At 50.2% G+C, this 24,262-nt stretch overlaps 2 protein-coding genes across 4 annotated transcripts; one reads left to right on the top strand and one right to left on the bottom strand.

Moving 5' to 3' along the window:
- Nucleotides 1-4,119: 4,119 nt before the first annotated feature.
- On the top strand, nt 4,120-7,944 carry LOC125687184 (uncharacterized). Of its 3 annotated transcripts, none has more exons than XM_048932060.1 (2): nt 4,120-4,701; nt 5,275-7,944. In XM_048932060.1, the coding sequence occupies exons 1-2, from the start codon at nt 4,370-4,372 to the stop codon at nt 5,615-5,617; spliced, it is 675 nt and encodes a 224-aa protein (XP_048788017.1). In that variant the 5' UTR covers nt 4,120-4,369; the 3' UTR covers nt 5,618-7,944. The 3 variants fall into 3 exon arrangements, 1 of the variants encoding a protein (XP_048788017.1); XR_007374001.1 differs by lacking the exon at nt 4,120-4,701 and adding an exon at nt 4,789-4,880; XR_007374000.1 differs by lacking the exon at nt 4,120-4,701 and adding an exon at nt 4,812-5,044.
- Nucleotides 7,945-10,328: 2,384 nt separating this feature from the next.
- LOC125687183 (maestro heat-like repeat-containing protein family member 2B) lies at nt 10,329-23,038 on the bottom strand. The gene is made up of 12 exons (XM_048932059.1): nt 22,942-23,038; nt 22,548-22,667; nt 22,272-22,394; nt 21,987-22,137; nt 21,649-21,765; nt 21,267-21,346; nt 14,246-14,381; nt 14,038-14,130; nt 13,578-13,673; nt 12,970-13,079; nt 12,567-12,719; nt 10,329-10,528 (listed from the first exon to the last, which is right to left on the bottom strand). Coding segments are annotated over exons 4-11 (759 nt in total). The 5' UTR covers nt 22,113-22,137; nt 22,272-22,394; nt 22,548-22,667; nt 22,942-23,038; the 3' UTR covers nt 10,329-10,528; nt 12,567-12,718.
- Between the last annotated feature and the right edge of the window lie 1,224 nt (nt 23,039-24,262).

Genomic DNA, 24,262 nt, shown 5'->3' with positions numbered 1-24,262 from the left:
AAACATTTGAGGGCTGTGCAGTGAGCAGTTGTTAGGGAAGACCGAGGCAAAAACATTGTTAAGCACCTCAGCCTTCTTGTTTGTTGTTACCAGCCTGCCTGTGCCACTCACCAGGGGGTTGCACCCTCCTGGACTTTCCTTTTCTGACTGAGGTACCCATAGAAGCCTTTCTAGTTCTTCTTGGCATCCTTTGCCACGTCTAGTTCAGATTGGACCTTGGCTTTCCTGACCCATCCCTACACAGCCAGAATCTTCCTTTTGATTTTCCAACAATACTTCCCTGTTTCCACTGCCTGTGCATGCCCTTCTTGCACTTCAGTTTGACCAGCAGGTCCCAGTTCAGCCACACCATTCTTGCCTTCCTTTTCTGACTTGCTACACCCAGGGATGGAGAACTCTTGTGCCCTGAGGAAAGCTTCCTTGAAGATCTGCAAGCCCTGCTCTGCACCCCTACCTGTGTGGACAGTTTCCCAGGGTGCTCTGTTGATTAACTCCTCCAAGAGCTGGAATTTGGCTTTTCTAAAATTCGGCTTCCTTCAGCTGGGCTATTGGCCTCACCTTCAATCCAGGCATTTTGCCCCTAGGCTAGTCATTAGCAAGCCTGATTTTATCCCCTTCGCCCTTCAAATCTAGTTTAAAGCCTTATCGACAATCTCTCCCAACTCCTGGGCCAGATTTCTTTTTCCCCTTTGAGACAGGACCCTTCTTTCACCAGCAGGCCTGGTGCTGAATAAGCTGCCCCATGAAAGGAAAAATATTCCTTCTGTGTCACCAGCCTCTTAGCTGAGTATTGATAAGGTGGATGAAGTGGCTGGCTGACTTTGAAAATATGCAGAAAGTATCTTTTCTCCACTATGGCCTGTGTCCTATCTGTGGAGAAAGAAAAAAATAAATTTTCTTACCCACCCCTACAAACTAGCACCTCAGCTACTAGAAGTAAGCATCCCTCTGCTTGGCAGAGAGGGTACAGTATGTTCACAGCATGTGCCCTGGCCACTGCCCTCTGGAACCTCTTCGAGTGCCTGAAAGCCCTCTGGCAAAGAACCTTTTCCTAGCACCCAGCCTGACCCTCCCCTGATGCAGTGCCATGCCATTCCCTCAGGTTGTGTCACTGTTAGCAGAGAGCAGCAGAGCTGCATTTCAGACTTATTGTTTAATAAGACGTTGTACAATAGTGCAAAGAAAATTAACTTTGGTACAAAAAGCATGTGTATGCTGGTATTTACATAGTAGAACGATACTGACAGTGTCCCAAAATCCGGCTTTAGAGCTTACGCACTTTCACGGTGTACTGTGCAGAGAAAGGACAAAAATGAAGTCACATTAATCTTCACCTCTGAAAAGGGTGGCAAATATAGAAACAAGCATATTTAGATGGCAGACTGTCTGGTGACCACCGATCTACCCAGGGAACAAACAGATGAAGTAGTATTTCCTTGTGGGTGTCCTTTCTGCAGTTATACTTTGACACTAACCTGAGCACCTGCCAAGTAAACAGAAATCACAATTCTTAGGGGAATCAGCAAAGCTGCGGGTACATTCATCCTCAAACATATTTCTTCCCTACTTCTCATCCTCAAATGAAGGAAATTGTACAGCAAAGAGGTTGTAGCTAGTTTTAGTTACACAACTGTAACTGGAATCCCGGTCTGAAACTTGTTCTACTGAAAGAGAATTGTTTGGTCTGAATTGCTGGTTCCATACCAGCATATTCAGTACCAGAACAATGACAAACAGTACATGCAGTCACTCTATTTGGCATTTTCACAGAATCACAGAGTCAGAGAACTCTGCCATTGGTCACGGCTCCCACACACTTCGACCAGGGCCCCATCCAACCTGCTCTTGAACACCTCCAGGGATGGGACGTCCAAAGCTTCTCTGGACTGCTGTGCCAGGGCCTCTGAACAAAAAACATTCCCTCCAGCCTAAATCTACCCTTTCTTAGTTGAACTATTCACCTCTGTCCTGTCACTATCAGACCATATAAAAAGCTGGTTTCCCACCTGCTTATGAGCTCCCTTTAAGTACTGGGGGGATGTAATAAAAACCCCCCAGAGCTTTCTCTTCTCCAGGATGAACAAGCCCAGGTCCCTCAAACTTTCTCCATAGAAGGGATGTTCCAATCCTGTGATCATCCCTGAGTCTGCACCCACTCCAACAGCTCTATAGCTTTCTTATGTTGGGAGCCCCAGGCCTTGATGCTTCCAAGTGCACGCAAGGTCAGAGCAGAAGGGGACAATAATTTCTCTTATCCTGCTGTCATCACTCTTTTAATGCAGCTTTGGATACTGTTGGCCTTCCCAGCTGCAAGCATACACTGCTACACGTTAAGGTTTTCATTCACCACAACCCCCAAGTCCTTCTCTGCAGGGCTGCTCTGAAGGAGATCTACTTATGTTTAGGACTGCCCAAACCCAGGTGCAGCACCTTGTGTTTGGTATTGTTGAATCCTCCTTGGCTGCCATCCTTCCTTCTGTTGTATCAACAGCACTACTCAGCTTGGTTGTTGCAGGCAAACTCACTATGGGTGCACTTGATCCCACTGCCCAGGTCACTGCTAAGGACGTTAGAGAGCACCGTTATCAAGATTAGGGATCTTGATATCAAGAACGTGGCTCCACCCAGCCCAAAAAGCACTCATTCCACCTGCCAGTGTAAAAGCAATGGAATTCAAATTATATTATATGCTTGTCAAAATTACAAATACAAAAATCATAGAATCAGTCATGGAAGAGTCTGGGTTGAGAGGGACCACAACGATCATCCAGTTTCAACCCCCCTGCTATGTGCAGGTCGCCAACCACAAAGGAGCCATCATCTAAAATCTACCCCTGCACGTTGTCACTGACTAGGTGCCAAACACGCTGCCATTCAGGATTCATGCAAGGCATTGCTAAGGGTCTTTCTCAGCGGCGTAGAAGCAGGAGCAGAAGATATCTAGAGGAGAACGGCCAGCACAGAGCAGCAGGTCCCCTAGGATCGCAGCCTTCGAGTCAGCGACCGTGCACAAACCATGGCACCCTGACTGAGGATCGCCATCAGCAAGGTGCCCCGAAGTCAGGCTGCAAGGGATCGCCGCGCTTCAGCTCCAGCTCCGGCCGCCGTCGGAGCCCGGCTGCCCGAACGCAGCCGCTCGAGCCAGAGAGAACGAGCGTGGTGCTCCACTGACCTCTAGCGCAGGCGATGCTGCAGGGCTTGGCACGAACCGCGCCGCGGAGCTGCGGGCCAGGCGTTATTCGCCTGGCAGCCTCAGAAACCGTGGTGCAGCCTTACCGAGCCAGCCGGCTCCGATCTTAGAGCCGCTCCGCCAGGTGACTGCAGAAATGCAACGGTGCTGGCCAAAACGCGCTTGGTTGGCGTGCGAGAATCCCGGCTCGGGCTTATCCAAGGAGGCTCGACGATCACAGCTTCCAGTCCTGCACTTCACACATAGTTCCAGGCAAAAGCAAATTAGCTGCCCCTAACACAGATCGCGCTCCTTTCACCTCCTAGTAAGAAAACAACAGAACCCAACGCGCGCCAGCGCCCGGGACTCGTGCAAAACAATTGCTGAAGGGCGCTTCTCAGAAGCACAGAAGCACAAGCCGACTGGAAGATAAGGGCTTGCGCGGCGCGGCGCGGCCCAGATCGGAGAAGTGCCGCTGCTGCCCACGCTTTGTGGCCGCCCAGGGCGGTAGCGCAGTCACCGTCCGTGGAGGTGTTCAGAAAGCACGCGGATGTGGCACTGAGGAACGCGGACAGTGGGCGCGGTTTGGGTGGGCTGGTGGTTGGACTCGGCGACCTTAGAGGTCTTTTCCGACCTTGACGAGTCTGCGATCTACGATTTGCACGGCGCATAGCGGCAGGGCGCAGCGCACCGGCACGGCTGCCGCAGCCCCGCGGCGAGGCTGAGCGGAGCTGTGCTGCAGAGAAGACGCTAGAGATCACTGCGACACCACAGAATGCCCGTCAGTGGAGGAAAAGGAGCGGGGCTTTTAACTGACAGCCGGCAGAACGCGCAGCAGAAGCATGTCCAAGTGGCACATAAAGCCAATGGCTTCCTGCTTAATAGCAGACGTAATGTAACGAGAAGAACCGGAGAAAAAATCCTCCCCTTTTAGTGCTGAGCGCCTCGTTTGTCAATAGCAGACTTCGAAAGTCAGGTGAATTCAAGTTCCCTTGCCCTCACAACTTTAGTTGTGAAAACGTCACTGACTTCAGGAAGAAGCCAAGAGAAATTAGAGGCACAAGTAGGTACCCATACCACTGAAAATCACGAAATGCTTTTGGACTCAGCTGAAGAGCACAGAGGCAACAGCAGGAAACATTCAATCTGCTGCTAAACGAGGCACCATTTTCAGCCCTGCCCAAACGAATCTGCAAATTAATGCCCCGTGCCATCCCACAGTGTGGGATAATGACATCTGGCGTTGTGGTGGGTGGACCAACAGAAAACTCTGGTTATGATTTTGCACCGGAATCCGCACGACCAAAACTAAACAAAACTGAACCTCTCAGTGCTGTGCCACTTGGCCCAAAGAGAACTTTCAGAGATTTCCTTCCTGATGCGAGCCCTCAAATACCTGCAATCAACAAGGAGACGGCAGAAAGCTCGAGCATGGAGCTTGGTCACTGCACGCCGCCGCCCGCTGCCCGTCACCCGGCCCTTCTCATCGCCGTCCGCGCCGAGGCTCTGCCCCGACCCCTCCCCGCTACTCGGTGAGCGCAGCCCCTCGCCGCCGCGACGGCGCAGCCCCGGAGCCCCTCGGGAGCGCGCCGGGCGGGGGGCGCGGCGCTGGGCGCGAGACCGCTTCCTCCCCGGGTTCCTCCCGGTTAAGCCGGGGCCGCGTCGCGCATTCTCCGCTTTACCCGGGAGCTCCGCGCCAGACGCCCCGCGGGTAGAGCTTCATTTTTTAGAAAGATTCTTAATATATTTTCTTGTGGCTTAATTTGTTTTATGAACGGAGGGACCGAACGCGTGCCTCTGCGAGAGGGGCTGGAGCCGGGCCGCTACCGCCCGCAGAGGCGCGTCCCGCCGCTTCTGGCTCCGCGTCGACCGCCCGTGAGTGTTCCGGCCCGCGGCTCCCGTCCCGAGGCGACGGAGGAGCGGAACGGGCTTTCTGCTCTCGCGGCTCCGGCGGCGGCTCCCGGGGCGGGCGCTGCCCGGTGCGGTGCGGGCTCCCCGCGGGGACCCGGCGGCACCGCGCTGCGCGTCGCTCTGGGAAGGCGGGGGGGCACCTCCGCCCCGCTGAGAAATTACCGGCGGCTCCGTCGCTTCTGTTTCCTCCGCAGGTCAGAGTCCCAGGCAGAAGCGGGCGTTTTCTGCCGTCGGCAGGGCGCGTTTCAGAGCACCGGGGCCAGGAGAAGGGAACTTTGGAACGGCCGCAGCGCTGGGACCAGACGGGTGCGCTGCGCGGCCTCTTGCTGCGGAGCACTGCGAGACTTTTGGGAAGTTCCCTGTGGTTTTCTTGTCGTGAAACCGACGCAGAAATTCATCATTTCGCTCTTTCGGCTGGGAGAGTTCCGTGTCCCCCGGACTCAGAGCATTTTCCAGTCGGTGCCTGATGCTCAGCTGAAAACACGGAGTCACCGCTCCCGGAGCTGTAGCACAGATTGGAGACGTGGCACCGATTAGTGGGCACTGATTGAGGATGGGCAGTGGTTATGGATGCTCAGAGAGCCCCTCGTGGCTCGGGACTGCCTGGTGTCCAGCAGCCCCAATACCAGGGTGCTCTTGGGCGTGGGCTGGCACTTGCCCAAGTGGCTCCAAAGTCTTCAGCCAGCACGTTGGTGAGGAACCTGCCTGCTCTGTGGTACTGCATTTATTAGCACTTCTTTCAAGTTTTGACGGCACAGACCTGTTCTGAGGCCTGCTGTGCCTCAGATGTTGGTCAGTTATCTGCTCTGATAATCACTCAGGTCTCTGTGACCAGCGTGGCACTAGGAAGGTGTCACATGTGCAGGCGTCTCTCACCCACTCAGAATTCGTGGCAGCCTCCTGTTTGTGCACAGAGCTGCCTTAGGTATGGGTATAATGGGTGGGATCCAACAGGGACCTTCTTGGCATCCCTGCCTTTCCACAGCCATGTGTCAGTGCTCCAGCATGAGCAGATTGCTTCATCTGCGCCGTTCCCCCAGCACAGACCTCCGTTGGTGGAGACATACCTCCTTCTGGGGTTTCCTTTTCTCTTTCTTGCCTGCCTCACTGGAAAGCACGTGATGAATCATGCAGGGTAGCTGAGACTGAGCTGCTCAGGCTTTCTGAGCAGCCAGAGACACACTGCTTCCAGCAGCCCAGAGGTTTCTCCCTGGTGATGCTCAGAGAGAGAACCCAACAGTCCCTGATGCCTGGCTCCTGGACAAACACGTGAGCTGAATGAAGTTTAATCTCTGCAAGAACCTGCTGAATGTAATGTGCTTTTATGGCTCACCTCCCTTTATTTGTAACCTGAAAGTATAGATCAAGGCTGGCAAAACAACGCTGTAATGCAAACTTGGATTAAAAGTTCTTAATGTTTAGGAAGTTACGTAATATAAGGTAATAAAAGCATTTTGGATTTATGCTCTGAGAGCTGCTTGTAAGAAGACTAAAAGGCAAAAGGGATTACATGGGTTGCTCTGAAAGCAATGTCTCCTGTACATTTCAGTGGTAAATGCAGAGACACAAGGAGCACAAAAATGCTGAGCCACTTCTCAGCTACAAAAGACTGTTTTTCAACATAGTCACCATCACTAATGCGTTTTTGCCAGAGATGAACAAGATCCTGCATGCAGTGCTTGTGGAAACCTGCCTCAGTGGAGGCAAGTCGTTTCCCAGGTGCTGTGATGGTGTCAGTGCTGAAACACCACCCAGCACCTCACTGTGCCAACGTCCACTGATTGGTCTCCATAAACGTTGAGCCAGCATTGGTGAATGTCAGTGGGTGCCACTTTTCTGCAGGGAGGAATTCAGTTCCACACCTTAGCTTCATTTGCAGTGTCATGTCAGACCCACTTTGTCAGACTGCCCCTCTGCTGCCATCTGTCACAACAACATGCAGTGGGATACTGTGGGAAGGCTCAACCTCTACTGCCAAACCACCACCATCTGCCTCTGAGGTCACGGGCCAATATGATAAAGTAGGAGTCTCATCTTCAGTCATGTTTAAAAATGCTTCATTTTTAATTTCCACTATCCAGCTGTTGATTGGTGGCAGATCTTGGGCATGACAGAAAAGCAGCTGTTTCTTCCAGAAGTCAGAATCCTAGGCAGAAGGAGGTGTTTTCTGCCATCAGCAGGGCACTTTTGGGAATGCCAAGAGAAGGGAACTCCAGAGCAGCCCCTAGCAGTGAGAGCAGCCCAGCAGCTGCACAGCCTCCTGCTGCAGAGCACTTTGGGGCCACTGCAGGTGCTCTGGGCTGTGCCAGGTGAGCAATGGAAGCAAGCTGGGCATACGAGAGGCCTGACTGACAGGGCGGTTGCAGTCTGCAAGATGCTGGGTGGTGATGCTTCTCATCCATGTTCCTTGAAGAGCTGGTGGGTGAGCAGGCGATGCGGTGTGAGAGCCCTTATCTACCTGCACGAGAAGGGATGGAGGAAGCCAGCAGAGGCATGAGTGACTTTTCTTGGAAACTGGGCAAAGTTTTGCTTGAAAAAAGGCAGAGGATTGCAGCTTCTTGAGCCACAAGTGAATACAAGTGTGTGTGCCTTTCCTGGGAAGCAGCAGAAAAACTCCTAGAACTTCCTTTTATGATCTCTGTGCTGCTTAGAAGTAAGTTGACACCTTCTGCAAACTTCTGGCAGTTGCTTATTCTTGCTTTCTGGGCGTTCTTTAGCTAAAAACATACAGCAAGGCTCATGCAGGTGCTTTATTGGAGCTGTGCAACTGCAAACCCATAGATGTCCACTTGCAAACCCTGGGCCATACCTGCTGCCAGGCCTCCATGCCCACATGGCTCTGTGCCACGTGTGTGCCTTTAGCTGAGGCACAGTGTGCAGCAGCAGCTCCATTCTCATGCAGGCCTAAGGAAGGGAAGCAGAAGAGATTGAAGGAAGGGAATCAGGATGGAAAGTTGACTCGGTGAGCTTGTCTCGATAGAAAAGGAACTGATTCCATAATTTGTTAAGACTATATACTAGAATAGTGTCTGAACACATGCAGGTTTTGAAGCTAAGTCTTACTTAAGCAGCGTATTTCACATCTGCTCTTTGATTTCCTTTTCTCTCTCAGTCCAGCCTGCAAAGCAAGATATTCACCACCAGTGGATGAAAAAAAGGACCCAAAGTTGAAAGCAAGGCAGCATTAAGCATTACTACATCTTTCACCAGGGGCTTTCTGTCTGCTTTTCAAGCACTCTGACAACTGGTATTAATAGCATGAAAACAAGCCATCTCAGAGATGCAGGCTGGGCTCAAGCCTCCACCAAGTAACTTAGCCAGAGGTCAGTCCAGCTTGCTCAGTGTCTGTAGTAATCAATGCAAGGGACTCAAAAGTGCCCTGGCAGGGCCTGGAGGCTGCTCTGTACACACTGCAGAAGGCAGCACTGAGCCAAAGAGGAAAGTCACACTCAAACAGATGGGCAGATATTTGTTGCAGCTAAATTAGAAAATGAATGAGCACCCTTTTAAGCCATCACATTTCATCCAAACGTATAAAATTAGTGGCTGCATCATTCCACAAATACCTTAGCACAGTACTTTTAAGTTGGGTTTACTGATTTCAAGATGTAGAACTCAGAACTGAAACATAAGGTGGAAAAGTTCATCCTATGGTTAATTCCATCCAAATCAGGCCCCTGAATGCTAACTGCAAAGCCTTTTGTTCTCAAAATGTGACAAGTGATCATTTAATAGTTTCTAGTTTCATTCTTAAGCATATAAAAAAGCATTTCCTCTCCAGATTTTACTCAACGTATTTCAAGCAGACTGCAGTGAATTCCAGTCCTTACAAAAGCCCTTACAAAAATTTCCATCTAGAGTCACAGATGCAATTTTCTTTCAACTCCCCCATAGTTTATAAAGGTGTGTGTGATTAGAGATGTGCTTTCAACTGAAGATGAGGAACCTTTCATTGTTTTGATCATTTTTGTTTGATAACATAAAAAAAAAGAGGTAGAGGCAAAACCTGAAAGAATCTGAGACCAGAAGGATTAAGAAAATTTAATGTTTAATGTTTAACAGTTAGTGGGTATTGAAGATTTAACTCAGACTCTCTCATTTTGTTAGAAAGCTTAATGCTTCTGTGAGATTTGGCACCTCTTGCAAATAGAAAACAGATGTCCTTACACTGCTGAAAACCTGAAAGACAGCAGTTGTGGCCCATTGTGCTGGAGAGCTGCTTTTTAGCATGATATGAACATATGCTAAGAGACACTGAAGAAAAGGAGAAGGTGAGTTTGAAGATATCAGGGAGTAAAAGCAACTTACACACATGCTTACTTCTGGAGTTGTGGCCAACTCCATTTACTTCAAGCTTCAGGGATAAGCAGACTCCTTTCATCATGACTTCCCTGCTTTTTTAAGTGCAAACAAGAAATACACATCCATTTGCCTGAAAGAGTTCCCACTCCACAGAGATAAAGCACAGATTTGTTGACTTAGTGACAGGTTTAAATATCTATTTACCTCCACTGTAACACCTGTCTCAAATATGAAGCACATAATCTGAAATCCAGAGACATCACAGGCTGATTAATAGTATGCAGAATGCCTTCTGAATAATGTCATGTTTCTTTCTTTTCCTTCTCTAATATTTCCAAGATGATATGCTGTCTTTTGGCAATGATCAAAATACATCACTGCTGATACTGTTACTGTTCGGAAGCAAACTAATAAATACGAGTAATTAATAAGTGAAAATGTCTTCTCTGGGTATGGCATTCTTTCCTGCCACATTTTCAGGACATCTGTGGGTACATAAACATATTCTTACTTCTGATGGCTTGGTTAGCTCTAGGACTTGGGGCCATTTGCTGCAGGCAGCAGAACCCTCATTTCCTGACACTCTGAGCAAAGAGCTCTGCAGAACTGGCTTGTTCTCCTTTCACTTCATTGAAACAGCAAGTACAGATCCCCATTGTAGCCAGTGCCCTCAGTTTGAGTTGAAAGATTTTTCTGTTGGAATACTGACCGTGAACGGGCTGATTACACACATAGATCTACAGCAGCATGTTATCTCCAATGCTTCTCTCTCTCTTTCATTCATTCATTCCCTCCCCTCCCCTCCCCTCCCCTCCCCTCCCCTCCCCTCCCCTCCCCTCCCCTCCCCTCCCCTCCCCTCCCCTCCCCTCCCCTCCCCTCCCCTCCCCTCCCCTCCCCTCCCCTCCCCTCCCCTCCTACATGTAACTGCAGGCATCCATACCCCAAATAGGTGATAACACTGACCTTGTTGCATCTTCCTCGCTTCAAGCTCTGAGAATTCTGGATGCACATCAGGTTTTCACTGAAATCCTGCACGTGTCAAGCAGTCTCCACCAGGCCACATGCATCTGCACTTGAGAAAACATTGTCTTTCTTCCTCAGGGAGCAGGTATAATGTTGCTGGGTAAAGTGAAGGGCAGGCAGTATCTGATAGGAGTAATAAAAAGACCTATGTGTTACGTACTGCTATGCAAACAAGAATAAACATGGAAGCGAAGTCTGTCATCCTACAAAAGCCTACAGAAGTTGTAGAGTTATTTAAGGGCTTATGCCAATAAATGTGGTGGGTGAAAAAGGATTCATTGAGTTTTACCCAGCTTCAGCAGCACCAAACACGGATCAAAGATAATTTCACAACACAGGGCGTGAGCAGTGGAATACTGCAATATCTCAGCTTTTTGCTGCTTCCATCTAAACTGTTGTTGTTAAGGTACATACTGTCTGAACAACATTCTAAAGGAAAATAAAGAGTCCCTGGCCGTTCAGTGATACCTCTGTGTCTCAGCTCTGATCCTTGTACCATTTTGTCATCCTACACTAAGCACACTTTGATAAAATGGACAGCATTTCATCAAACAAGGATATGACTTCTTATTCTGTCAGAAGGTGAAAGTCATACAATCACAGAATCACTTGAGTTGAAAGGGACCCTTAAGGGTCATCTAGTCCAACTCCACTGCAGTCAACACCTACAGATCCACCAGGTTGCTCAGGTTCTGGTCCAGCTTAACCTTGAATGCCTGCAAGGATGAGGCATACACCACACACCTGGGAACCTGTGCCAGAGCCTCACCACCCTCACTGTAAAAACTTCTTCCTTCTGTTCAAAGTAATGTCCCCTCCTTTTGTTTGAAACCATTTCTCCATGTCTTGTCACAACAGCCCCTGCAAAGAGTCAGTCCCCTTCTTTCCTGCAGCCTTCCCTCACATACTGAAAGGTGCAATGCCAAAGGTCCAAGTGTTTTGTGAGAGCTGCTTATGGGTCAGGATTATCCAGGAAAGTGGATGAAAACTTGCCTCATTTCTGGATGCTGAACAGCCTTCTCCACATCTTGGACAGCTCAGAGACAAAGGCTCTTCCAGGAAAAAGCGCACAAGAAACCTGTAGACTCAGTGCTAAAGCACAGAACACAGTATTTAACTGACGTGCAGTTCTCAAGTTAGATAACAAAATAATTTTTTGGATCTAGCACCAACTTCCTTCATTTTTCTAGTTTGATGACTGACTTTCTAGGTAATTAAGGCAGAATCATTGGGAAAATCAGATACCAAAGGGATTAAAGAGCATTTATGTTCAATGTTTATTGAACAGTTAACTCAGGCTCTGATTATACTGGAAAGCCGAGTGCTGCAGGACAGAAAAAAAATAATTGTCTTATTGTTGTTGAATCTCCTGAACATGGAAGAATTCAGGTCTTGGGATTTGTTATCTTCTGCTATGCAGTGGGACTTTACAAATCAACCACAATAGACTCTGATTCATCTTTTTACTGCTGGATTTCACATTCCTCTCTCAGACACCTGAAAAGATCATTCTTAATCATAAAGCAAACTGACTTTTACTCAGACACCCAAGGTAAAAATGGAATGTTAACTATTTGCTTTCTTTCAGAACTGTCCTGTTGACTGGGTTTCTGACCTCATATTCAATTTGCACTTAGCTGAATTTCTTTGATTCCTTCCCACACCCTTACACAGTGCTTTCTCTGGTCATTTCTAAGGCACTGCATGTCTTCAGCAGCATGTTACTGCCAGCCCTGCTTTTGCTTTCTCTAGTGTGCAAATAAACAAGGTGGAGAGGGTTGCTGACTGTAGAAGGCACTGGGGAGGCTGAAGAAGAGCATGGAGAAGCAATTCAAGAGGGAAAAGCCTTCCTGCTGAAGGAACTGGTTAGACATCCAGGAGAAGCTGGGAAAAGGAATCAATGGACTTGTGAATTTGGGATGTCTAGCAGCAAGAAACAATATTTGATGATCACAAGGAGGTATCTGAATCCAAGTCAGATATTTATTGCCTTGACTGCACTGGGACATTCTATATTAACACAAATCCTAAAAAACTTAAGGAGTTGTCAGAGGACCATGACCAACGGCAGCTCAAAGCTCAGACCCAGAGCAAAGACCCAGAGGTATCAATAGAGCAACAGCCAGAAACAAACCTAGACACGTGGAAGAAAGTCTCTTACATTCCAGCAGATGTCCTTCCCGTGCATCTGCAGGAAGGTGGTCATCCACTTCCCAGCAGCACGCACACGCACTCCTTTGGCTTTGCGGATGGTCTCCTTGATGGCCATCATGAAGTCGACGGTGCATTCGAGGGGGAAGTTTCTGCACACGATCTGCAGAGAAATGAGAACAAGAGAGTCACACACACAGTCACACACACACACAGACACACATCGTGGAGTCAGCCCCTTGCCCTGCGTGCCTGAAGGCCAGGCACAGCTCAGAGCTTCCTGCTGCTTGCTGAGAAAAGTGGTCTCAGGGTGACAGCTCCTTTTGGAAATGGTGTGCAAGGCTGGGAGCAGCATAGGGTCATGCAGAAGCCTATGCACAGAGATCCCACCACCCCTTTTTGGGTCCACTTACCATGGCCATTTTGGACGTCGTCTGGAGATGAGAGACAGTGCTGCAGGCATGCAGTCCCTCACAGAGGCTCCTGATGTCTCTTGTCTCACTGACTCTGTTGGCTGCTTTGGCTGGAAAGAGCACAGGGAGAAAAGGGAAGTCATGCTTCTGGAAATGGAAATGCTTTCCACTGGGGAGAGACAGAGGACAGGGTGGGGACAAGAAGAGAGCTTTGCACGGTGCCTCTCCCTGCTGTACACAGGGCCCAGCCCGTGAGGCTCTGGTTGTGCTACAGAGGAGGACAGAGGGCTGGTGCACACCTGCTCTGCTCACCTTGGATTTGGAGAAGGGAGCTCAGACAAGTGACAGCCAACTGGTGGGATGCAGGCATGGGGTCACATGTCAGAGGCGCCAGCAATCCCACCAAGGAGCCAAAGTACTAACAGGCATCTGCTCTCTGCAGGGGGGAGAGGCAGGAACAAAGCTGTAGACAGCCCCAGCTCTCCCCAGCTTCTCCCGCCTGTGCCTTCCCACACCATGCCACAGCATGCACAGCTGGGCGAAGCTCGCCTTGCAGCTCAGGGGCACTGGGGAGGGAGCAGGGGCATGCGGTGGGACTCTTTACTCACTTGAAGCTCTTCACAAGCATCCAGAAGCTGGGAGCAGGTCTGCAGTGCCCTCTTGCGCTCCCACACGTTCTCTGATACCATTGATCCCTGCAGGATCTGGGGTAGAGCATCTGTCTCAATGAGGACATCTTTGCTTTCCCTTCCTGCCACCCCTCTCCCTTTCCCAGCACTTTCCCTCAAGGTCTGCCATGTTGCTCCATGTGGCCTCCCACCTCACTGAGCACTGGCACTGCTGCCCCGCTCTCTGCAGTCACTCCTGCCTCCCTCCTAACCCATTTTCCTCGGCTGTAGCCTGCCAGGGGCTGGCTCCTGCTTTCCCCCTGCAGGGCCCATTTCTCTGCCCATTTCTGGCACATCAGCAGGAGATTTCTCCCCCCTCTGATCATCCTCACAGTCCCCAGATCTCTGCCCCCATTACTGACAGGCACCACGCTTTCTCCCTTGCCCCACACATACTCACATGCACTATGTTCTGGAAGAAGCCACCCCTGGGCTCTGTCTCAAGCAGGATGGCCATGAGCCGGCCCAGAGCTTTCAGTGACCTTTGCTGAAGCTGGAAGCAGAAAAGGGGAGTGAGGTGTAGCACGACAGCTGCTGCCAGAGCAGAGGTTGTGTGTGCTGAGGTAGGATTTGACCGAGAGGTGGCCGGGAAAGTTACGGCAGGTTACCTGCAGGTACTGTGCAGCTTGCTGTGACTTCCTGATCTTCAGCATCATCTTTGCTGAAGGATGTGTCACCATGTTCTTGCAGCACAGGACCAACATCTCTCGCATGTCCTTGCTTTCAAAAGTGGGCTTCAGCTTGCTGAGAGGAGGAAAACAGAAAGAGAAATCAGAAAGGGCCTTTACCAGTGCTCTCCAGACTGGTTCAGACAACACATGAGTTTCTCCTAATCGACAGCTACAAAGTCAATACCCCCAGCTCGTGCTGCTGAGCACTGTTTTCAGTTCCAGCAGCTCCCACCTCCTCCCCAGCAGCAGTGAACCACCTCCCATTCTGAAGGGAAGAAGACCCCAGCCCTCCCTTCTCTTTCCTGCCAGGGGACAGGAGCACCAGGGCCTTTCTCCCTGCCCAGAACCTCAGCTTTGCCAGGCACATCAGCCCAGCTGCCTCTCCTGTAAATGTGGCTCCTCCCCCCTCCCCCCTCCAGGCCCTCAGAAGCTACCCAAAAACGGTGACCACCATCCTGCCTTGCAACCTCAGTCCTTACCTGTCATGGTTCTATGTTTTTTGTTTTTGTTTTTGGGTTTCAGTATTCCACATCAAAACATCATGTAGTGTACGGGGCATTAAAGTGTCACTGCCCAATCCCAGCTACCTATCCCTGTACATTACAGAAGTCACGGGATCTGGCCCTTCCGGATGGGGGGGGCGCTCTCTTGCTGCCTGGCAGTGGGTGCTGGAGGGTGCTTTCCTAGCCGTTCCAAGCTTTTCAGGTTTGAATCGGTCCCGGGAACTCTCTCTCTCTCATCTTGTCTGATTTATTAATCTCAATTGCAATTAAATTGTATCTATTGTGTTATCTTGTATTCCAATATTATAGTAAAATAAGTTTTCCTCCATAGATTGTTGCCGCTGTTCTTTTCCTCCCTTCCTTCCTTCCCATTTTTGTGGGACTGGGGTGGGGAGGGGGGAGGGCAGAGGCCTGTCGCCCCTGTCACGGACATAGATTGATCTGGTCAAATCCGTGACAGATTTTTGGCGCCCAACGTGGGGCTCGACTGCTTTTTAACTTTTTGAACGAATCTTTTTTTTTCTCTGCTCTTAGAGAGCTTCGTTAGGGAGCATTATCAGTAGTTCAGGTTTCTGTGCTGGAAAACCTGACCTTGAAAGATTAGGCGTACTGCCAGTGTTCTGGGATATTTGTAAACTTTGAGCACTACTTAGTCTGAGTAGTGCCTTTTTTCTTTTTTTTTCCCCTCCTCTTGTTAGCTTCAATTCATTAACCCTTTTTTTAGCAAGCACCAGCGATGAACCCACTCGTTATCGTGGGGGTGCTGGGTAAAGGATTTAAAGCAATGGTGTTAGTCACAACCTACTGGCCAATAATCCATCTCACACTTGTGTGTTTTGGAATTGCATCCGTATATAACTATCTAAGGGCACTGATGGAGACACCTATGTTTTACCTATTTGCAATGTGGTATGATTTGAACTTTGACATCTACATTCCAGAAGGAATGGCTAATTTCACAAACAACTACATCCCAGAAGGAATGGCTAATTTCACAAACAACTACATCCCAAATGGAATAGCTAATTTTACAAACAACACGATGTTCAGACCAGTCTCCGGGTTTTCTTCTCGGTTTGTCAAACGTTTTTTGAATCCTGAATTAATAGTCATGTTGGTGTGCGTGTCATCAATTCTCCTGAATGTATTCTTTATTTGTAATAAGGGGAAGGAGTCTTCTCCAAAACTAGAGAATGATGACTGGCAGGGGATATGGAGAGGTTTAGGAAAGGTCTTAGAAGCATGGGGACCCGCAGTGTCATGGGATTTTACTCTTGAACACCTGTGGGATCCTGAGAAACTAAGCCAGTATTTGAGTCAGGGACTATGCGGCTTACATAAATCTAAGGAGGTACAACTTATTTGGGGTTTGGCTTGTGCTTACCGTGCTCTATATAATACCATTCGGGAGAGAGAGAGTTTCCGAGCTGAGGTTCAAGCCAAAGGGGAAAATCCCCAAGTCAAATCTAATCAATCACAGGAGACACCAGTAACAATACCGGTTGCTCCTGTGGAGGGCAAGAAATGGAAACGAGTGTCTTCGCGTCTTGAACGAAAAAGAGAAGAGGAGGAGGAGGAGGAAGATCCAGGCGAGGGGCCCTCCTCAGAACCACCACCATCGCGAAAGGCAAAAGCGAAAACTAAGAGACATGCAGAAGAGAGTGATGAAGAGGAAGTCTCTATTACTACTCGCCGGCCTCTAAAGATGACTGAAATCCAAGGTTCAAGAAAGGAGTTCACACGGCGCCTGAATGAAAGTATTGTTTCCTGGTTGGTTCGCTGTTGGGACAGTGGGGCCCATAGCTTGTCTCTAGATGGTAATGAAGCTCGCCAACTAGGTGCCATTGCCAGAGATCCAGCTATTGATAGAGGAATTAGTCGATGTTCGGATGAGGCTGCCTCCCTCTGGGAACGAGTGTTAACAGCTGTGAAGGAAAAGTATCCCTTCAAAAATAGCTTGAAGATTGCAATGAAAAAATGGGATACAGTTGAAAAGGGTATCCAGTATTTGAGGGAAATAGGCGTGGTGGAAATGTTGTATGACCCTGACTTTGTTCCTAACCACCCACAACAAAACCGCGACCCTGAAAGAGTGAGGACAACGCCTGAGATATGGCAGAAAATTGTGACAACAGCGCCGGAAAAATATGCCGCTACACTAACGTCAGCGTGTGACAGATACCAAGAACAACAGAGAACGCCCTTAATTTATGAATTCATTGTTACGCTCCAAAACTACGAACAATTGCTGTCTCCAATTCATTCTGCCGTTGCTGCAATATCAAGAATGACGGAGCAAGTGTCTCAACTGATTAACCGTGACAAACCTGTAGCAGTATCAGAGACGCTGGATGAAGATCAGGATAATCAAATGAGTCTAGCAAAGGAGGTGAAGGAGATGAAGGAGATAATCCGAGCCCACCTAACTAAAGACGATAAACCTTCCTTCTTACGTGCACGATCAAAAATCTCAGCTGTTAGAGGCAGACGCTCTCCGGCTCAAGTAAGGAATAATACACCGCGAATTGCCTTATGGTATTACCTACGTGACCATGGAGAAGACATGGGGAAGTGGCACGGTCAACCTACTCCTGTACTACGAGCCCGGGTGAAAGAATTACAAGGCAGATCTATCACCAGTGCAGTTGCTCCAGTTACCACAGGTAATGAATAGAGGGGCCCTGCCCTCAGTCAGGGGGGGGAAAGGGATAATAGAGTATATTGGACTGTGTGGATTCGATGGCCTGGCACATCAGAACCACTGAAATATAAGGCCCTGGTGGACACTGGTGCACAGTGCACTCTGATGCCCTCGAGTCATGAAGGGACAGAATCAATCCATATTTCTGGAGTGACCGGGGGCTCTCAAGAATTGACTGTGTTGGAGGCCGAGATAAGCCTCACTGGTAAGGACTGGCAAAAACATCCTATTGTGACGGGCCCAGGGGCTCCATGTATACTAGGTATTGATTATCTCAGAAGGGGGCATTTCAAGGATCCTAAGGGGTATCGATGGGCCTTTGGAATAGCTGCTGTGGACACAGACAACATTAAGCAGCTGTCTGTTTTGCCTGGCCTGTCAGAAGATCCATCTGTTGTGGGGCTGCTGCGAGTAAAAGAGCAACAGGTACCAATTGCTACAAAAGTGGTGCACAGGCGTCAGTACCGCACCAACAGGGATTCTTTGCTCCCCATTCATAAGTTAATTCGTCAACTAGAGAGCCAGGGAGTGATCAGCAAAACTCACTCGCCTTTTAACAGCCCCATATGGCCAGTGCGTAAAGCCAGTGGAGAATGGAGGCTGACGGTGGACTACCGTGGCCTGAATGAAGTCACACCCCCACTGAGTGCTGCTGTGCCGGACATGTTAGAACTCCAGTATGAACTGGAGTCAAAAGCGGCCAAATGGTATGCCACCATTGACATTGCTAATGCCTTCTTTTCCATCCCTTTGGCCAAAGAATGTAAGCCACAGTTTGCTTTCACATGGAGGGGCATTCAGTATACCTGGAACCGTTTGCCCCAGGGGTGGAAACACAGCCCGACCATTTGCCATGGGTTGATTCAAACTGTATTGGAACAGGGCAGCGCTCCTGAGCACCTGCAGTACATTGATGACATCATTGTGTGGGGCGATACAGCACAAGAAGTCTTCACAAAAGGAGAGAGGATGATCCAAATTCTTCTGAGTGCTGGTTTTGCTATTAAGCGAAGCAAAGTGAAAGGACCTGCCCAGGAGATTCAGTTCCTAGGTATAAAGTGGCAAGATGGCCGTCGTCACATTCCGACAGACGTGATCGACAAAATCACTGCTATGTCTCCACCCACTAGCAAAAGAGAGACACAATCTTTTCTGGGTGCAGTGGGCTTTTGGAGAATGCATGTTCCAAACTACAGCCTCATTGTAAGCCCCCTTTATTATGTGACGCGAATGAGAAATGAGTTTACATGGGGCCCTGAGCAGCAGCAGGCTTTTGAACAGATTAAACAGGAGATAGCCCGTGCCGTGGCCCTAGGGCCAGTACGGACGGGACAGGGTATAAAGAACATCCTCTACACTGCTGCTGGAGAGAACGGTCCCACTTGGAGTTTGTGGCAAAGAGCCTCAGGAGAGACCCGAGGCCGACCCCTGGGATTCTGGAGTCGGGCATACAGAGGGTCTGAAGAGCACTACACTCCAACTGAGAAGGAGATCTTAGCTGCATATGAGGGGGTTCGGGCTGCTTCCGAAGTAGTCGGTACTGAAACACAGCTCCTTCTGGCACCTCGACTGCCAGTGCTGAACTGGATGTTTAAAGGAAAGGTTCCCTCCACCCATCATGCTACTGATGCCACTTGGAGTAAGTGGATTGCACTGATTACACAACGAGCACGGATGGGGAACCTCAGCCGTCCAGGAATCCTAGAAGTCATCATGGACTGGCCTGAAGGTAAAAAGTTTGGAACACCACCAGCAGAAGAAGTATCACGTGCTAAAGAAGCCCCACCGTACAATGAACTACCAGAGAATGAAAAGAAATATGCCCTGTTCACAGATGGATCGTGTCGTATTGTGGGAAAGCATCGCAGATGGAAATCTGCTGTGTGGAGCCCCACACGACAAGTTGCAGAGGCCACTGAAGGGAAAGGAGAATCAAGTCAATTTGCAGAGGTAAAGGCTGTCCAACTGGCCTTAGATGTCGCTGAACGGGAGAGGTGGCCAATGCTCTATCTTTACACTGACTCATGGATGGTAGCAAATGCCTTATGGGGGTGGTTACAGCAGTGGGAGCAAAATAACTGGCAAAGAAGGGGTAAACCTATTTGGGCTGCTGAACTGTGGAAAGACATTGCTGCCCGAACAAAGACTATGGTTGTAAAGGTGCGCCATGTAGATGCTCATGTGCCCAAGAGTCGGGCTACTGAAGAACAGCAAAATAACCATCAGGTAGACCGAGCTGCCAGAATTGAGGTGGCTCAAATAGACCTGGACTGGCAGAACAAGGGTGAATTATTTCTGGCTCGGTGGGCCCATGAGACCTCAGGTCATCAAGGGAGAGATGCAACATACAAATGGGCTAGAGACCGAGGGGTGGACTTAACTATGGATGCCATTGCACAGGTTATTCATAACTGTGAAACATGTGCCATCATCAAACAAGCCAAGAGGATGAAACCTCTGTGGGAGGAAGGGCGATGGCAAAAGTACAAATATGGGGAGGCATGGCAGGTTGATTATATCACCTTGCCACGATCTCGCAATGGTAAGCATTATGTGCTTACTATGGTGGAGGCAACCACTGGGTGGCTTGAAACATATGCAGTACCCCATGCTACCGCCCGAAACACCATACTGGGTCTCGAGAAACAAGTCCTGTGGCGACACGGCACCCCAGAAAGGATTGAGTCAGATAATGGGACTCATTTCAAAAATTCTCTTGTAAATACTTGGGCCAAAGATCATGGCATCGAGTGGATTTACCATATTCCCTATCATGCACCAGCCTCTGGTAAAATTGAACGATACAATGGATTGTTAAAAACGATGCTAAAAGCACTGGGTGGCGGAACATTTAAGCACTGGGAGAAGCATTTGGCAGAAGCCACCTGGTTGGTCAATACCAGAGGATCTATTAATCGTGATGGTCCTAATCAATCCAGTTCCCTACATACCGTAGAGGGAGATAAAGTCCCTGTTGTACATGTAAAGAACATGTTAGGAAAGGCAGTTTGGGTTCTTCCAGTTCTGGAAAGGGCAAACCTCTCCGTGGTACAGTTTTTGCCCAGGGACCAGGATCCACTTGGTGGGTAATGCAGAAGAATGGGGATGTCCAGTGTGTACCACAAGGAAACTTGATGCCGGGGGAGTGCAGTTACTAATTCTATGTATATGTATATAGCCATGTGTGCATTTTAATCATTTTTTGTTTGTTTGTATATATGTATATATATTTTAAGCATGATGTAACGATGTAGAATAAGGGGTGGAATGTCATGGTTCTATGTTTTTTGTTTTTGTTTTTGGGTTTCAGTATTCCACATCAAAACATCATGTAGTGTACGGGGCATTAAAGTGTCACTGCCCAATCCCAGCTACCTATCCCTGTACATTACAGAAGTCACGGGATCTGGCCCTTCCGGATGGGGGGGGCGCTCTCTTGCTGCCTGGCAGTGGGTGCTGGAGGGTGCTTTCCTAGCCGTTCCAAGCTTTTCAGGTTTGAATCGGTCCCGGGAACTCTCTCTCTCTCATCTTGTCTGATTTATTAATCTCAATTGCAATTAAATTGTATCTATTGTGTTATCTTGTATTCCAATATTATAGTAAAATAAGTTTTCCTCCATAGATTGTTGCCGCTGTTCTTTTCCTCCCTTCCTTCCTTCCCATTTTTGTGGGACTGGGGTGGGGAGGGGGGAGGGCAGAGGCCTGTCGCCCCTGTCACGGACATAGATTGATCTGGTCAAATCCGTGACATTACCTCAACTGCTCCAGGGCCAGAACCACCTTGAGAAGCACTGGGGAGACAGGGATGCCCAAGCAATATTTCTTCAGCAGGTCCTGCAAGTCCAGAGAGACACTGTCAAAGTGGGCAAGGGGCACATGAGAGCTGTTCCACCCGGCCCCGAGACAGGCACAACTGCCACACACCAGCCCCATCACTTTCCCACGGAAACACTGCAGGATGCAGCATCTCGACAGCTGGTGCACCTAGCCCGCTGCCCAGCTGCTGCCTGCCAGCACCCAAAGTCCCCACCAGCTGGAGACGTGTGGCTGCTGGAGACCTGTATGCACCCAGGGAAGCGAGTCTCGTGGCACAGGCCAGAACTCCGCTGCAGACAGCCCTGTCTCTAGGCACTCACCATCAGGATCTCCAGAAGCTTTGCCTCCAGGGAGGGGTTAAAGGATGCAGTATCCCCCACAGCATGGAAGGCAGAGCTGCAGTCAGTGATGCTCTGCACCAGGTTGTTCTGCAAGTCCTGAGGAGCAAGAGAGAAGAACAGTCTTTGAAATGCGGGACGGGACAAGGGCTGCAAGGGAGACACGTGGGGACAATGCTAAGGGAAGGGCTTGGATCTTCCTCTGGGCACAAACCATTCCCCGAGGGACTTTTGGAAAGGGAAGGCCCATCTCAGCATCCCCCTATGTGGAAGGGCTGCAGCTGGGCTCTCAAACACCCTGGCATGCTTTGAGCTCTCACCTGGCAGCTGCAGCTGTAGAGCATCAGGACGTTGCCCACGATGTCTACCTCCAGCGAGCAGCTGTTCCTTGGCGGCACGCAGTGCCAAGCTGCCGTGGGCGAGCATGAGAGCACCACGTGTGGCATGAGCTCTTGTGCTGTCCAGCTCCATCTGTGTGGGAAGAAATGCCTTGAGACACTCGCTCAGCGGCCCCAGTGCCCCGCAGTGCACCTGGGCTCTCAAGGCAGGAGCTGCAGGGAAAATAAGGCAGAAGGATGCCAAGATGGAAACGCGTAACGCTTTACCTTCTTGCTCCTGGAAATCCTCACCTTGCGGCCTTTGCACAGCCTGGACGCAAACATGGTGAGCGTGGCCAGGACTGTTTGGAAGTTATTCTCAGCAGCATGGCTGAGAAGTGTGATCATTCCCTGCACAAAAGAACAAGGGGCAGTTGGCACAGGCCTGAAACTACAGGTCCTCTCCTGAGGAAAATGGCAGCAGTGAGGATATGGAAAGACCCGGAGCAGGGCCAGAAGAAGCCCTCTGCCCCAGAGCAGGAGCTGGAGGAGAGGAGAGCTCACCTGGGCCTCACATGGCTCCTCCGCGTTTGCTTCCTCCAGGTGCTGCAGCAGCTTCTCCTGGATGTGGAAGACTCTCTTACAGGCTCCCTGCACTGTCCCCAGAGCCTTGTACAGGAAGGACTGCAAGGGAAGAGAAGAAAGAAGCTGAGATGTGGCAGCAGCTTAACATGCTGGTGGAGGGCCAGGTGGGAAGGACCCACGCTCCCTGGGAGTCGCCGAGAGCAGCTCCAGGGCTGAGCTTTAGCCATTCCTGGGCAGATTGCAGGGAAAGGCCCTCTGGGGGGCACAGACTGGGGAAGCAGCATCAGCATCCCACAGCAGAGCACCAGCCGCAGCCCCAGCCCCAGTTGGACACCTGCAGCTGCATGGCTGGGTAGAGCCGGAGGGAACTCACCTTTTCTGCAGAGCTGCTGGCAGAGCTACTCAGCCACAGCTGAGGGCCTCGATCCACACCTCATCGTCTATGGTGTCCAGCGATGCCCTGAGGAACTGTTGGAGAACAGGAGAAGACAATGTTCCCTTGCCCTATGCCTTTTCCCTCACTCCCAAGTTGCTGCAGCCCTCTGGGGAGAGGGCTTCTCTGCACGGCGCCTCCCAGCAATGCTGTACCTTTAACAGACGGCGCTCCCACTCTGCAGTGTCTGGGAAGCTCTCATCTTCCCCTGCACATCAACAGAAAGAAAAAGACCCTTACTTGGGATCAAGGCACAGAAGAAGAGCTGCTATAAGCCTGGCTTGGCCTGGACACTTGACACTGCCAAGCTGGGACCCGCACCCCCTCCACAATGACCTGTCCCTCCCCACAAACTCTGTCCCCACAGGAACATGGAACTAAGTGCTCCAAGACTGCTGTCTGAGGGGACGTGAAGGACCCATCCATGTCCTGGAATGGGCAGATCTCTGGGGGGACATGTCCCCAAGCCTCAGTGCCATCTCCTGGAATGGAGACAGAGCAGCACTGAGCTGCAGGAAATGCTTCCCCTCTGCCACTCTGCAGAGCTGCATTTTCACTGCCCCCCTTCCCTGCCTCCACCTCTTCCTCCCCACCAGCACTTTACCTTCAAGACACTGCAGCAGCAGGGGGATCTCGGCAGCCCATGTGGCCCCCACAGCTCTGTGGAACCTGCTGTGGAGGTTTTTCATCAGCAGTAAGGCAGCGGTTTGGAGTTTGCTGCCTGCAACAGGGCTCCCTGGAACCACCTGAGCAAGAGCGAGGAGAAGCAGGGTCACTTCTGCAGCAAGAGCAGCAGCTTCCCCCCGGGCTGGAAGCAGCTTGGCTCTTCCCAGACAGGCAAGGAGCAGCCAACAGCTTTGCCCATGGCCATGCTGCTTCCTTGTGGGGGTTCGTGGCATTGGCTTCTGGAGCATCTACTCACCAGCAAGCGTGCCAGCAGTATGTGGGGAGTCATTCGTGGGCCTGTGAGGAGAAAAAAGTGCTGAGTAAGACTCCCAGACACTGCGTGCCCTGCCACGCACACCTCCACTGTCCCTTCTGGGTGCTATCACAGGTCAGCAAAGTTCACTGGTGGAGTTTCTGCTCCTACCTTGAAACATGGAGCTAATGAAATGGGGAGCCAGCTCCTCCATCCGCCGTCCTGTCAGATCCTCTCTGTCGGCCAGGGCTTGGACACAGTGGGAGACTGGGATCAGCATGCTGGTGTACTGGGCTGGCACCAGAAACAACAGCAGCCACGGCCACAGCAGCTGTAGGGAAC

The sequence above is a fragment of the Lagopus muta genome, chromosome Z (assembly GCF_023343835.1).
Source record: "Lagopus muta isolate bLagMut1 chromosome Z, bLagMut1 primary, whole genome shotgun sequence".
In the NCBI taxonomy this organism is placed as follows: domain Eukaryota; kingdom Metazoa; phylum Chordata; class Aves; order Galliformes; family Phasianidae; genus Lagopus; species Lagopus muta.
The sequence above is the reverse complement of the archived record's forward strand: the minus strand, read 5'-3'. Positions and strand labels throughout refer to the sequence as shown.

Excerpts from the sequence above, each read along its gene's own strand:
- LOC125687183 (XM_048932059.1), bottom strand. The coding sequence starts at position 22,112 with ATGCCACACGTGGTGCTCTCATGCTCGCCCACGGCAGCTTGGCACTGC. Across the intron at positions 21,766-21,986 it reads TCTACAGCTGCAGCTGCCAG|GACTTGCAGAACAACCTGGT; the intron begins GTGAGAGCTCAA and ends CTTGCTCCTCAG. Across the intron at positions 21,347-21,648 it reads AGCTTCTGGAGATCCTGATG|GACCTGCTGAAGAAATATTG; the intron begins GTGAGTGCCTAG and ends CTGGACTTGCAG.
- LOC125687184 (XM_048932060.1), top strand. The coding sequence starts at position 4,370 with ATGCCCCGTGCCATCCCACAGTGTGGGATAATGACATCTGGCGTTGTG. Across the intron at positions 4,702-5,274 it reads CGACCCCTCCCCGCTACTCG|GTCAGAGTCCCAGGCAGAAG; the intron begins GTGAGCGCAGCC and ends TTTCCTCCGCAG.